Consider the following 14,844-nt stretch of genomic DNA (forward strand, 5'->3'; position numbering starts at 1 on the left):
GGAGAGCACTCAGCACAGTGTCAGCACCCAAGGGTGAGCTGCAGGCCCTGCTCCATCCCCAGCTCCAGTCTGAGCTGAGCATTGCTGGAGATGAGAAGACAAGAAAATAACAGCTCGTAGGATTTTATGTTTCAACACATTATCGCATTTTTAAAAACCCCTCATGTAGCAATGCCTCGCTCAAGAGAGATGATTTTCTCCTCACTTCAGCTCCACACTGATGAGAACAGATGGAGAAAATCAAAAGGGGAATCCAGAAATGTCTTTCTTGAAAAGAAAGGGGAAAAAAAAGACCCAAACCTTGTGGGGTAACAGCACAACCAACACTAGGGAATGATTGTCCCAGTAAAGCCCTGGGATGCATCCCATCCAACAACACTGGAAAACACCTGGTGAAAACACAAATCCTGAAATGCCCCATTTTTAACTTGCAGCAAAGCACCACAAGGAGACTTTTCAGCACTCTGCGTTTTTCTGCTGTACCTGAGCAGCTGCCATCCTATGAAACATGTGCCAATAAAAATAAATAATTACCAAAATGGACCTTTCTGCCTGATTCCAGCACCAGCACATCCCAGCCAAGAGAGTGTGCAGCATAAACCAGCTCCAAACAGCCCATTCTGAGGTCCTCCAGGAATCCCTTCCCCAGGGAGCTGCAGAGTGATCTGGGCTGCCCCAGAGCACCCCAGTGCCCCTCTCCAGGCACAGCCCATGGCAGTGTCCCCATCCCCCAGTGCTGGGAACCACCCAGGTCCCCTATTTTACACCAGCTGAGCCTGGAGCCCCTCTCCATCCTTGGAGCATCCTTGGAGCATCCTTGGAGCATCAGCTGCATTTTGGGCAGACAATCGGAGGTGCTGGAAAGGTCCCACAGGGCGGGCAGTGACGCAGGAAGAGCCTGAGGGAAGCACCAGTGACACAGCAGGTGACCCCAAAGCCCAGCAAGCCCCACCTGAGCCCAGCCAGCAGAGCTGAGCTCATCACAGAACCCCAGAATCACAGAATAATGAGGTTGGAAGAGACCTCTAAGATCATCAAGTCCAACCCATGCCCTAACACCTCAACCAGACTATAGCACCAAGTGCCGTGTCCAGTTTTTTTTTAAACACATCCAGAGATGGTGATTCCACCACCTCCCTGGAAAGACAATTCCAGTATTTTATTATTCTTTCAGTGAATTTTTTTTTTCCTAATATCCAACCTAAACCTTCCCTGATGTAGCTGAGGCTGTGTCCCCTTGTTCTGTCAGTGCTGCCCAATGAAAGAGACCGACCCCACCTGTCTGCAACCTCCCCTCAGGAAGCTGTAGAGAGCAATAAGGTCACCCCTAAGCCTCCTCTTCTCCAGGCTCCCTCAGAGCTGTGTGTTCATTCAGCAGAGCTGCTGCTGGGGAGGGGGACAGAGAAGCTGCCTTTGCTTTGAGAGCAGATGCTTGTGGGGTGACCTCAGCATCCCCCCAGCCTGCAAAGCAGCCGTGCAGGAAAACATGTCAAAGATTTTTTTTTTTTCAGGCTCTCTGTGAGGATATAAACTTGCCAAAAAAAAAAAAATCTGTTAAGAATGTTGTTTTATTTTAGTGGGAAAGAAGCTGCTTTTCAGCCAAGGATTCTGCTTATCAACAAATGGAGGAGCTTTATGGTGGCTCCTAAAGGTCTGGTGGTGTCACGAGAAACAATCTCCAGCTGACCTCCTGCTTGTGGGGTTTCTGCTGAGCTTCTCTGAGTTTGTGCTGGTGACCAGTTCCAAGCCTGGTCCCAGTTCCAGGAGAGCTCTGCAAAAACAGCAGCTGCACCTATTTCCAGACACGGATCCTCCCACAGCTTTCTCCATCCATTTTACAGCAACACTTAAAGTGTGTACAAGGAAAACACAACGGCAGTAAAGGAATAATGGGCAGAGTGCAATTCCAGAGAGCCGCTGGCAGGGAATAAAACAAGCCTTGTAAAACCAACCTTCAGGAGAAGAGGTGCCCTAACAACCTCCTCATCACAAGACACTTGAGGACTTAATTATTAGTGCCTTTAATTGCCTGCCATTTTCACACCCAGCTGGATCCACCTCCCATCCCCAGGGGCAGGGGGAGCAGAGACCAAATTTGATCTGCAGGAAGCCTCCAGCACGCTGGAGCATCCTTGCAAATGCCATCAAAGATCTTCCCCTATCTCCCTTCTCTCCTTCAGGACAGCGAGGGGAACGTCCTGCTCAGCTCCAGCTGGTGCCACCACATCTTCTGCAAGAAGTGGGGCTTGCTGATGGGATTGATGCCATAGGGTTTTGCTTTTCTGTTTTTCAGCTTCTGTGCTGCTTTGGTGTGGAGTTCTGAGCTTCATGTTAGGGGATGGTGAGCTCTCTTCAAAGAGCAGTGAGACAAAACAATTCCTGCTCCAGCTGGGCACCAAGGACAAATGATCCAAATCTCACCCCAAGAGCACAAACAACGTGGGCTGGAGAGAGAAAAACAAGCAGGATGGGACTGCCTGGGCTAAAGCTGGAATTGGGCAATGAACTGCAATGTGCAAATGGAGCAGAACTGATCAAAGTGAGAGACCCCGTGAGCAGTTGTGCATTTTGGGACCTTTTTGGTTCATCTTGGGTGCAGCCCTGGCTGGGCTCTTGTGCTGGCCAAGGTGGATCCATGGAGGTCTCCTAATAAATCCCTGCTTTATTCTTTAACTCTGTCCAGCCTCTGTTCTGGGTCAGCCTTCTCAAGGCATCAGGGTCACAAAGCCTTTTCACAGGGTCACCCCCACTGCAAGCAGAAGGGTCACCCCACACCACAGTGGGGCTCCGTCAGATGGGGAAATGGATTCAAGTCATGAAACCTGGACAAAACTCCAGGTTGCACTTCAAACTGGAGGCTGAATCACCGAGGAAGTTCCTGATCACCCTGTGGCACACACTGGGATCACAGACAGGGGCTGCAGGTCCAGCTGCTCTGCCCCCTGCTCCTCCCCTGCCTGGGCACCTTCTGCAGGAATGCTGCTCTGCCTCTCCCTTCCCATCCCTCCTCCCTCTCCCCCCACACACATCCTGATATTATTGGCAAGCTGTTAAGTGCAGAAACTCCAGGGCTGACAGGGCTGAATCCTCATTTCAGCCTGTTTGATGCTTTACCTGGGCAAAGGGGGGCAGGGATGAGGCTGGCAGCAGGCAGGGGACCCTCCTCTGGGTCGGTCCTCACTGCAGGCAGGGTGCTGGTACTCACCTTTCTGCCTGGAGCTGGCTCTGACCTGGGCTAATCCCAGTGCTGAGCTTTCCTCGTGTCCCCTCTGTCTGCACTGTGGAGTTGGGAGAAGTCACACAGCCCTGGAATGGCTTGGAAGGGACCATAAAGATCTTCTCATTCCAATCTCCCTAATCCAACTTCCACTCTGCCAAGTTGCTCAGAGCCCCATCCAGCCTGGCCTGGAACACTTCCAGGGATGGAGCATCCACAACTTCTCTGGGCAACCTGTTCCAAAAACCAGGATGGCCAAAATGGCCCTTCCAGAGGGTGTCCATGGGCAACCCTGCCCTGAGAGCCCTTCCCACTGGATATGGACTGGTCACTTTGTCTTCCAACTCACATAAAGGGGTCCTGTCTTGGTGCCAAGAGGGGGAAAACTCATCCCTGTGTCCTTCCCTCCATGGCCCAGCCAAAGCACTGCCACTGCTCCTGTGAGAGAAAACCTCCTCTGACAACCAGGATTCACCCTCCTGCCCATCTGCAAATGTTTTATACTGTCTTTTATTAACTGTGCTGCCTTCTGAGGAGAGTCACTGAGAGGTTCAGCTCATACAGAAAGGATTTCCTCAGATTTAGGGCCTCCATAAAGGCCTCTGAACATGCAAACCCCTTCCCGTTCTCAGCTGGCCTTTGCTGTGCACACAGTAAAAATGCATGAAAGCAGCACGAGCCAATATTCCTGAACCTCCTGCTTTGCTTGCAGAACTCTGCTTCCAGGAAAAACACAGATCTCAGGGAGATGAATAAACACGTGCCCTGTCCTCTGCTCAGAGCTCACTTTCAGCCCCCAGAGCACGAGGTGGGTGATGGAGCCCAGAGGACGCCAGGATGTGCCACAGGCAGCAGGGAACAGTCGTGGCTGTGGCAGGAAAGTCTTAAGGGAAAACAGGAAAAAAAAAAAGCTTTAAGAAAATAATTATAATCCTGGTTTATTGGGACCTGCAACAAGAAGCCTTGTTGTCCTCCAGAGAGCTGAGTTTGCTCAAGAAAACTTGGAATGAAAACTCGGGAAGGGAATGAAAATTCTTGCTCCAAAGCCCAGGAGAAGCTTTGCACGACATCCCTGTGCAAAAAGCACACTGCTACAGAATCCTCCAAGCTGGCTGGGAAGTGCCAGTCAGCGTGGGAATGGGGTAATGGAATTAGGGCTGCAGTGGAAAATCCTAGCTGGATAATAAAGGCTCCTTGTTCAGGGATGGAGCACAGTGGAACTTCTCCCTGGAAGTGCTGAGAGTCCTCCAAAGAGATGGAGGGAAGGATGAGAACCAATAACAAATAAATCTCCTCTCCTGAGCCAGGAGGCTCTGCTCTTTGGCCCTGTGTACAACCCTTGGGGACAACAGAGGGATCAAAACCCCAGCAAAAAGTTCCCATCCCATCAGCACAGAGCCTGCTTGCTGCAGGATTTGTGGAAGCAGCCCTGGGACGGGGACAGGGCAGGCAGAGGATGGTCACAGCAGGGCTGTAGCTACAGCTGCTGCACATTAGGCACATTGCAAATAAAACACTGCATCAGGATCGAGTTTTTGCCCTGTTTTTGTTGCTTGTTTCTTGGAAGAAACACTCTGTCATCTCCACAGAGCTACCCTGATAGCTATCTGCACCACTCTGGGAAACAGGGCTCCTCTGCCAAAGTTCCTGTAGCCAGAAATTACTAAGACAGAAAGACTGATTTCTTTTTTTCACTGAACAGCACAAAAGATTGATTTTTATTTTTCTCCACGCCATGAAACTTATTCAAGGACAAGTAACAGGCTTTGGGATTTATTTCACTCTTAATTTGCGTGATCCTGATTCTCAGACCCTAAATAGGGATTGGAGCAGAGCCACATTCATGCTGTGGGGCTGAAGACCATTCAATCCACCCAGCATCCAAATTTCACTGCATTTACCATGGGTTTAAGCACTGTGCCTAAGCCAACAGGATTTTTCCCACTTCTCCATTGGGAGAGGGAAGAAGATGGACCCAACAAGCTGAGGGGCAGTGGTGGCTGATGTGAACAGTCCCTTCAGGGAGCCAGAGCTGCTGCTGGTGCCCACAAGATTAGATTAATTCAGATTCATTCATTTGAGGGGTTTGTGATGGTGCAGCAAGAAATCACCTAATTTAAAGGGAAGAAGATGCAGCAATGGACAAAGCCAGGGCTCTGTGGCTGCAGGGACAGTGAGATGGGAGGGAACACCCCCTGGAGGGTATTTTCATGGAATTATACAATTCATTTCTAGTCTGTTCTATTTCCCAGCTAAAGGAGTGACAGCATTTGCTGTTCCTGCAGAGCTGGAGGAGAAACAGGGTTAATACACAGGAAAACAGGGTTAGAAGCAAAGGCTCACTAAGTTCTGTGCTATTCTTGTGTAATTATGGTGCCAAAGGCTTCCAAGATAAAGGATTTTAGTGGGAACTGTAAATGCCACTTGTAAAATGAACGAGAAAAAGCCACATACCCACAAGAATAGCAAAGCCTCCCTTGTCTCTGCATGCCCAGCCCTCAACACAACCAACAAGGGCTCAGCCAAAGCCTTCCCAGGGGATGGCAGCTCCTTCATCCTCTGAGCTGGATCCAGGAGCTCCCTCCCTGCCTTGGGAAGGGCTTTGCCAGGGGTGACACCTGGAACCCTCCCAGTGATGCCCCAAGACTCAAACCCAGCCCTTGCCAAGGCACTGCAGTTTGTGAATCCCCCGCTGCTCCCGGCCTCCAAAGCCCTTGGATGTTCTTTTCCCTTAAAACAAAAATCACTGCAGGCTCCTCCAGGCCTCAGGGCTGTCATCACAACAAACAGTCCTGAACTTACAGCACATCCTCCTCCCTCAAACCTCGGCCCTGCCTCTCCCCCCAGCCCTGCTGGGATCTGTGTTTAACAGATGGGAAGGCTCTGAGCTGGTTTTACACGTGAAAAGCTGTTCCCCTCCAGCAATCTCAGCTCAGACAAGGCAGGGAAAATATGTTCCAACAGTGGGAATGGTGGCAGGGGGTGCTGGGGGTGGGTGGCAGGGCTGGGAGTGGGGCAGGGATCCCATCCATCCCTTCATCCTGCTGTGCATCCTTGGGATGCACCACAGATCCCCACCCAGAACAGCAGCTGGACACATGCTGTGGAGAAAATCAAATGTGTTCTGTAGTTGGGGGGTGAAAACACACACAATCCCTCCCCAAAAAAATGAGGAAAGGTAATTTAGGCTCAAACTCATCCCTGTTATAGCCGTGGTCCTAATGAGATGTTCCCAGATTAATAATACAAATGCACTGTAACAAGGGAAGCAATTGCAAAGCATTTGCAGGGAGCAGAACAAAGAGCAGGGTAGCAGCTCTGCTTAACAGGGGCTGTCTGCTGATTTTAATTCCTTCTCCTCTGCTCCCTCTGAGGAGGAGCAGGCAGCACACACAGGTGCCAGGGCACTCCTGCAGCCTCACCAGGGATGTGCTTTTGACAAAGCCAGGGGGACAGAAAGGGCAGAAATGTCCCTGAACTGTCCTGCACAGGGGCAGGGGACAGTGGGGACAGTGGGGTGATGCCACAGCTCCTGGGCACTGCTTTCCTGGGATTCCCAGTGGAGTTGAGCAAAACCTCAAGTTAGAGACACCAAAACTCATCCTGCTGCCCTCCCCAGCACAAATAGTTGCTCATATTGTCACTTATTTAATCTGGAACTATTCCTACCTACATCCCAAAGGCATCCTTGGTGTCTGTTTAACCCCATTATGTGCAGCTTCTGAAGAGTCTGATGTGATTAAATACAAGGAATATGCAGAGGGACAGAGAGATATGTTATTTTAAAGCATCATATGGAAAGGATCTTACCTAATTCCTTTGGTTTGAGCAATACTGTGGAAGGAGAGCCTGGATACTGCGGAGATCACCTGGAAATGAGAGAAAAAGAGGCTGGTGTGCTTACTGAGGACACAGGAAGGTTTGGTGGGAACCCAAGGACCCCCAGCCTGGTGCTTGGAGCTGGACCCCACTGGAATGGATGTGCCCAGTCCCCCCCTCAGTGTCACAGTGTCACCATCAGGGCTGGGAGGACACTGCCAGTGCAAACCCTGCTTTAGCTTCCACCACTGAGCACAAAAGACATTTAACCCTCAAGATATTATTGAACAGCTTCATCCCAGCAAATTCCATCCCCACACTCATTTAATGAGCCCAGACCTGCCCTGACAGGCTTTATGCAACACTAAGAAGCATTGAGAAAACCCTCTTGCTTTGTGCTTTATTACAAAAGGATTACAACTCCTTTCGTGTCTCTCCTCACACAAAATGATCTTATTGAGGCAAACTTGCCAAGACTGAACAGCTCTGACTTCTTGCAATTCGATAAAGATGCATCATCAGTTTGTCAGAGGTGAGTGCAGACCATCGCCCTTTCCTGGCAGAAAACAGCCAGGAGTGATTCAACACCAAAATATTCTCATCAGCATTGCAATCAGAAGCAATAAAACCACCAGGTTTTTCAGAAGAACTCCCATTTTTGATGGAAGTTTTAATTGCTATGGGGAATTTTCACTGAAGAGGAACAAAGAATGGGTTTGAGGTAGATTTAAGCTGTGTTTTAGCCTTGCTCACATTCAGAGTTTCAAAGCTGGAGTGATAAAAACAAACCTGTTATTTTTGGACTGGTTTCCAATCTCCTGGGATGGGACATGGATAAAGGGCTTCTTGAGTGGGCTCCAGGTGTACAAACCCAAGCCCTGAGGGATGCTGCTGCCTGGAGCTGCCCTGCATCCAACCCAGCCACAGGGACCCCCCATGTTCCTTTATTCAGGAATTTTACTTTGGGATGCTCCCCTGGGCCCACATCCCTGGATTTCCTCCTGAGATGAACTCAGAGCCTCTCTGCCTTCCTCATTTGTATCCCAGGACCTCAATGAGAGCCTCATCTCAGACCAGCCTTTTCCTCCACACCTTTGCAACCTTCATCCCTCCCGTTTTTCATGTGCCATGAATTCCAGCCTGGCTGTCAGCTGCTGGTGCCCTACATGTGGAGCCAAAGCCAAGACAGCAACCAAAAAACTGCCAAAAAAAATTACTGGGTGATTTCCACTTAGAAAACAGGGAACAGCACATCCCTGAAAGGCTCCAGGGCTCATCAGGGCACAAAACACCACAAGTGGTACCTGGAACACCCAGCCCAGACAGAGCACAGAGACTGGAAATTCCACTGGCACCCCCAGCTCTGCTCCAGGGAGCCTAAAATAGTACCAGGGAAGTCCCAGACTGACTGAGTGAGTCTCTTCCATGCTCTATTTTTAGCCTTCTGAAGTAAAAATCCAGTTTATGAATCAGACAGTGCCACCGCGGGGTTTGACTTCCAGGGAAATTTAAGAGAAAAGCTCCCTGTTCTCCTCACCAAAAAGGTTCTCTTTGTTCTTTGCTGAACAGCCCCAAGCTCTGTTCATCCTGGCACATCAAAGCCTGGGCACAGCTGAGTGAGAATCCCAAATCCACAGATCCCAAATCCACATTCAGGTGAGAAAGTGAGGAGCCAGTGCAGCCAAATGAGGATGCCAAATCCACAGATCCCAAATCCATGCTCAGGTGAGAAACTAAGGAGCCAGCACAGCCAAATGAGGATCCCAAATCCACACTCAGGTGAGAAACTGAGGAGCCAGCACAGCCAAATGAGGATCCCAAATCCACGGATCCCAAATCCATACTCAGGTGAGAAACTGAGGAGCCAGCACAGCCAAATGAGGATCCCAAATCCACAGATCCCAAATCCATACTCAGGTGAGAAACTGAGGAGCCAGCACAGCCAAATGAGGATCCCAAATCCACGGATCCCAAATCCATACTCAGGTGAGAAAGTGAGGAGCCAGCACAGCCCAGTGAGGATCCCAAATCCACTGATCCCAAATCCACAGATCCCAAATCCATACTCAGGTGAAAAAGCCAGGCCACCCAGTGTGAGGGACCAGGCACAACAAACCCCCTTGAAGCATCTCTGGAAAGACTGTCCCAAAATCAGGAATATTTTTCCCAACTACAACTCCTAAGAGAAGACAAGCCAAGTGCAAGGCCAGCTCCTCACAGATCCCAGCCCCCAGCCAGAGAAGAGTTTAAGGATAAGTAATCCTCTCAATTTCAACAGGATTAAACAACATTCTTAAAAGGAACTCAGCCCTTAAGTGTTAGTTAAACTGTGTCTCATTTTCCCCTGTAAAACAGCTTATTTGCAGGCAAAGCCAGGCCTGATTCTGCCTCTGCTGTTGTGTCAGGATCTGTTCCACAACCACACGGCAGCAGGAGGGTCCCTGATCCCAGCTGAGGGATTCCCTGCTCCTGGAATACCAGGACAGACCAAAAGACCTAAACCAGATATTCCAACCTGCCCCTGAACACTTCATGGATGGGGCAGCCACAGCTTCTCTGGGCAACTTTGCCAAGGCCTCACCACCCTCACAGCCAAGAATTCCTTCCCAAAATCCATCTAACCCAAATCTCTGTCAGTTTAAAGCCATCTCCCCTTGTCCTGCCACTCCATCCCTAGCCAAAAGTCACCCTCCAAGTCATTCGAAGATGTTGTTTGGAAAACTATTCTCTTCTCTGTGCATTTTTCTTCCAGGAGATGTAGGGCTGTGGGTTTTAACAACAGGGGCTTATGCAGATTATTGCTATTATTATTACTTCTTCACCCATTTCTCAATGCAATTTCCTCCCTGGAAACTGCATTCAGCACACAAAATTACCATAAAAGCTATATATAACATCCCAGTGACAATAACATGGCAGGAATATAAACAGGAATATAAAGGTACCAAATGCAGGTGATGCACAGACACTTTTCTCTACCAGTGACCTGCAAAGGGGAAAATTCTGGTGGTTTTGCCATGACAAGTGAGGGATGCCCTTCACATTCCTGAAATTCCAGTGTGCCTTGTATTTATGGGCATGAGTTCAATCCAACTCCCAGCTGAGCATTTGCTGACCAGAGAGATCATTGCTGCAAAACAACTGCACCACAAAGTGAGGCATGAGGGCCCTTCATGGAACTTCAGGTTCAAAAAGGCACAGAGTTCTGCACTTTGTGGGAAAAAAAGAAAGAAAATTAAAATAAAATAAAATAATCAAGACTCAAAGTGGGTTCCTCACACTCACTGGTCATTTTGGAAAACAACAAAGTGAGTAAAGAAATGGGAATTTTGAAAAGAATTTTAAAAAACCACAATAGCCACATTACTTCAATAAAAAATTCACCACTTCTCTTCCTCGCTTCCAACACTTTCATTTAGGAATTACGGATTTTAAAATAAACTAAAGCCAAATAGAAAATAAATTATTATGTTCACTGCTCTTCTACTTCCTACGGCATTGTTTACAGCTGATGGTATCTCTGAGCATCTAGAAAACTCTAAAATAAACTTATTTCTATTTGAAAAAACAAACTGACCCAGCTGGGCTGGAGAACATTTTGCCTAGGAGGAACCTTCCAGCTCTGGGCACTCCAGGAGTGACCCTGGGAGCAAGAATGAGCTGAGGGCTCACAGCCAGCACTGAGCACTTCCAGAACAGATTTGCTTCTAAGCGAATCAGGAGCTCTGCCCAACACTGATAACTGTGGGCAGAGACTTCTCTGTGCCACCCCTGCACATCCCCTGCCAGGGAGAGGGGTTTTCACAGCCTGGAATTACAGGGAGTCGTTTTCTGCTTTGTTTCATAAAGGACAAAACAAATCTTCAGGCCAAACATCCCCAGCCTCAGGCAGAAACTTGACCCCAAAATCAGAGACAAACTGATGGTATCTCTGAGCAACCAGGAAAACTCTCCAATGAACTCTCTCAGATCTGAAAAAACAAAGCAGCTGGGTTGGGAAACCCTTGGCATGGGAGGAAGGCAGAGATATCATTTCTGAGCTGGACAACAGCATCCCACAATCCAAACACTGATGGCAACAGTCCCAGGGACAGGAGTGCTCAAAGAAAAGCAGTCCTCAGAGCAAGGAGGATTTGATCCAGCTGCCTCCTGCCTGAGGTGCTGCAGAATCCTGGATTTTCTCCCACTGGAGCACCTGGAGCTCCTGTTTGCTCTTCTCCCTGTACACCTGGGCACTTCCCAGCGCCTTCCAGCCACCTGCACACCGCCCTGGGCTGGGCACCACCTGGGATTTGCACACCAAGGTCTCACCAGCAGCTTCCAGCATCCCATCTCTGCTGGCATTTCCCTGTCCCACGCTTTGGACCTTGGCTGGACCAGCCCTGAAATCCAGAACAGCCCAGAGTGTGAGGGGAACACAAACCACAACCTGCTTGCTCTGGATCACTCATTGTGTTCTTGTCTGGGCCATAAACCTGCAAGAGCTGATGCCTTGTGAAAGCTGAGCTAGAACAGAGCTGGACAGAGTTAAAGAATAAAGCAGGGATTTATTAAAAGGCCTCCATGGATCCACCTTGGGCAGCACAAGAGCCCAGCCAGGGCTGCACCCAAGATGAACCAAAATGCACAACTACTCTCACTTTTATAAGTTCTGCTCCATTTGCACCTTGGAGTTCATTGTCCAATTCCAGCTTTAGCCCAGGCAGTCCCATCCTGCTTGTTTTTCTCTCTCCAGCCCACGGTGTTTGTGCTCTTGGGCTGAGATTTGGATCATCTGTCCTTGGTCCCCAGCTGGAGAAGGAATTGTTTTGTCTCCCTGCTCTGTGAACAGAGCTCAGCATCCCCTCATACAAATCCAGACCCACACACTAAAGCAGCTCAGAATATGAAAAATAGAAAAGCTAAACCTGAGGCATTAACCCCAAGCCAGCTCTTTTCCCTGGACACCGAGCAGCCAGGACTGCTGGTGCTGCTGCTTCAGCATCCCAGGAATTTACTGGGGAATTCCTTAAATCCCCATCTCCTGATGCAAGCTGAGAAAAGCACCAGCCCTGGCTGGGCAGGAGGAAATCAGCCATGGTGTGATGATTTCCTGGGATGCCAAAGGTGGGCACAGCCCCATGAATGGATCCAATCAGATGGATTTTCCTACACCCATCCCCTCAAACCGGACCACATCCACCCAGCTGCCTGCTGAGGATGAGGCTGTTCAATAATAACTGGTTTGGACAATGGGTTTGAGCCTTTCCAGTGCCTGCCTGGGTGATTTTCCCAGTGGCACCACTTTGCCCACCCAGGATTTCCGCAGCTTCTCCTGCCATCCCCACTCATGCCAGTGGTGTTTGCTGGCATCCAGCTTCTGGAGAGGTGCCAGCTGAGCGGATTTGGGCTGATACACATCTGATAAGGATTTCAAATCAAAGCCAGGGAAGTTTTCCTGTGATGGTTCTGTCCCTGTATTCACTGTATTCAATGCCCAGGGGAAGTCTGGGCATGGCAAAGCCTCTTCCCTCCTCCAACAAACACCAGGGATCCTTCACTGCCACTTCCATTTGCTTTATTGCTGGTCCCAGAGCTCTGGCAGCTCCTCCTCTTCCCCAGCCCCACAGGGTGGTGAAGTCCATTAGCTGTAAAGTGCTGCTTTAAGCCACACTGTGTGTTTCAATGTGTTTTTAAAAACAATGTTATTAAACCATCACTATTTTGCATCAAACCCACGATTTGGCCACATTATGTGCTGGGGATGCAAATATTAAATCACTGGGCAAAGCCACAGCTGATTTCCAGTGGGAACAGGACTCATGTAGGATTTTAACAGGTTTATTTTGGGCTCTTTGGGGCTGGCATCATGTCTAAAATCATGAAGGCTTTCAAGAGTGAGCTGTCACTGTGCAACCAGCACTGCTCCCTTACAAGGAGGAGAAAAGAACAATTCGGGTGGATTTATGGCTACTGCTAGAAAATCTCTGCACTCTGTCACACCATCATAAGTTACCCCGATGCACACACCTCATCTCCCATATTTAAGACACCAGTTTGTCTTTTGCCATCACAGACCAGCTGAGGAAGGAAGGGAACACTGTCACACATCTTTGGCATCCCTAAACCCCGATTCTGCGTGCCAGAGGTGCTCCTCTGTCCCCACCCCACAACCAACACCCCTGGCCAGGGGCAGGGCAGGGCAGGTCCCTCATTCTCCCAGGACACAGAGAAGATCCAAAGGCAAGAAGAGGCAGAGCCCAACACGGAGAAAAGAGCCACAAACCGCTCCCTGCACAGCTCCAAACGCAGGAATTAATGCCCTGAAACTCCAATGCCTGCTTTGTGCTGCCGAGTTCCTCTAACACAACAGCAATAAAGAGTTATTCTGCTCCTTAATGGGCTCTCTCCTCCAGCACGGCTGCTGAGCCACTGCCTCCTTCAGGATTTTTATTATCTCTATGTGATAGCAGCGACTGGAGCGAGGAGCTGCCTTTGATGGGACTTTAAAAGCCTCAGGGGGGGAAACCCAGAGGTTTCTAAAGAGAGCCAACACCAAAGGCAAGAGAGATGAGCTGGGAAAGAGCCTCCAGCTGAGCAGGGCACAGAGATGGATTTGATGGCCCTGGAATAGTGGGAGCTCAGCCCTTGGGGAGAGCTCAGCAGCACCCATGGGTGCTGGGTGTGCTCCCTCCGGATTAAAGATATTACAGAATTGCCCCTTAAGGAAAAAAATCCAGCGTGTGACTGGAGAGGGCTCGTTGGCATGGCTTTGTGATGGTTACAAAAGGAGCTTGTCCTTTGGGAAAGGAGGGTAATGAGGCAGGGGAACTGGGCTTTTCCCTGTAAAAACAAAGTGGCTTGGCTTGCAGCCTGGCCCAGGTGAGCACCAGGCACAGCTTCTCACTCCACACCCCAACACAGCCCCTCTGCTCTGTCCAGCTCCTTCCTCTGCCCCTAATTAGCCGTTCCCTAATGAAGCTGGAAGGATGCCGAGCGCTGAGGAGGGAGTGGAGCGTGGGAAGGTGTGAAACACGTGCGGGACGTGGGCGCTGACAGCTCCGACCTCGCCGAGTCCCTGCTGAAAGCCACCAAGCTGTGCTGGGCACTTGGCCCGGAAAGAGGGGCAGGAAGGGGGGAAAAAGGCAAAAAAAAAAAAAAAAATCCTCAAAAGCACTAATTAGCTTCAAATGCTGGTAAATTTGGTTTACACAGGCGGTCTGCAAAACCTGAGCTGCCACAAGGACACCTCGTGCTCAGGTGTGGGAGCACGGGGAAGGGAACATCAGCAGGAGCATGGGGAACACCAGCAGGAGCATGGGGAACACCAGTAGGGTCATGGGGAACACCAGCAGGACAACGGGGAACAGCAGCAGGACAACGGGGAACACCAGCAGATCATGGGGAACACCAGCAGGATCATGGGGAACACCAGCAGGACAACGGGGAACAGCAGCAGGACAACGGGGAACACCAGCAGATCATGGGGAACACCAGCAGGACCATGGGGAACACCAGTAGGGTCATGGAGAATACCAGCAGGATCATGGGGAACACCAGCAGATCATGGGGAACTCCAGCAGGACCATGGGGAACACCAGCAGGATCATGGGGAACACCAGCAGATCATGGGGAACACCAGCAGGATCATGGGGAACACCAGTAGGACCATGGGGAACACCAGCAGATCATGGGGAACACCAGCAGGAAAACGGGGAACACCAGCAGATCATGGGAACACCAGCAGGACAACGGGGAACACCATCAGATCATGGGGAACACCAGCAGGACCATGGGGAACACCAGCAGGACCATGGGGAACACCATCA

General features: G+C 50.0%; 1 protein-coding gene across 7 annotated transcripts in view; it reads right to left on the bottom strand.

The window, feature by feature from the left end:
- The window catches only part of VAV2 (vav guanine nucleotide exchange factor 2), a 116,203-nt gene that overhangs the window by 39,774 nt on the left and 61,585 nt on the right, over window positions 1–14,844 (bottom strand). For all 7 annotated transcript variants that reach the window (XM_012578325.5, XM_030286364.4, XM_012578327.5 and 4 more), the window contains exon 3: window positions 7,028–7,086. In XM_012578325.5, the coding sequence (XP_012433779.3) occupies window positions 7,028–7,086 (59 nt within the window). The remainder of the gene's footprint in view (window positions 1–7,027; window positions 7,087–14,844) is intronic.

The sequence above is a fragment of the Taeniopygia guttata genome, chromosome 17 (genome assembly GCF_048771995.1).
Source record: "Taeniopygia guttata chromosome 17, bTaeGut7.mat, whole genome shotgun sequence".
Taxonomy (NCBI): Eukaryota; Metazoa; Chordata; class Aves; order Passeriformes; family Estrildidae; genus Taeniopygia; species Taeniopygia guttata.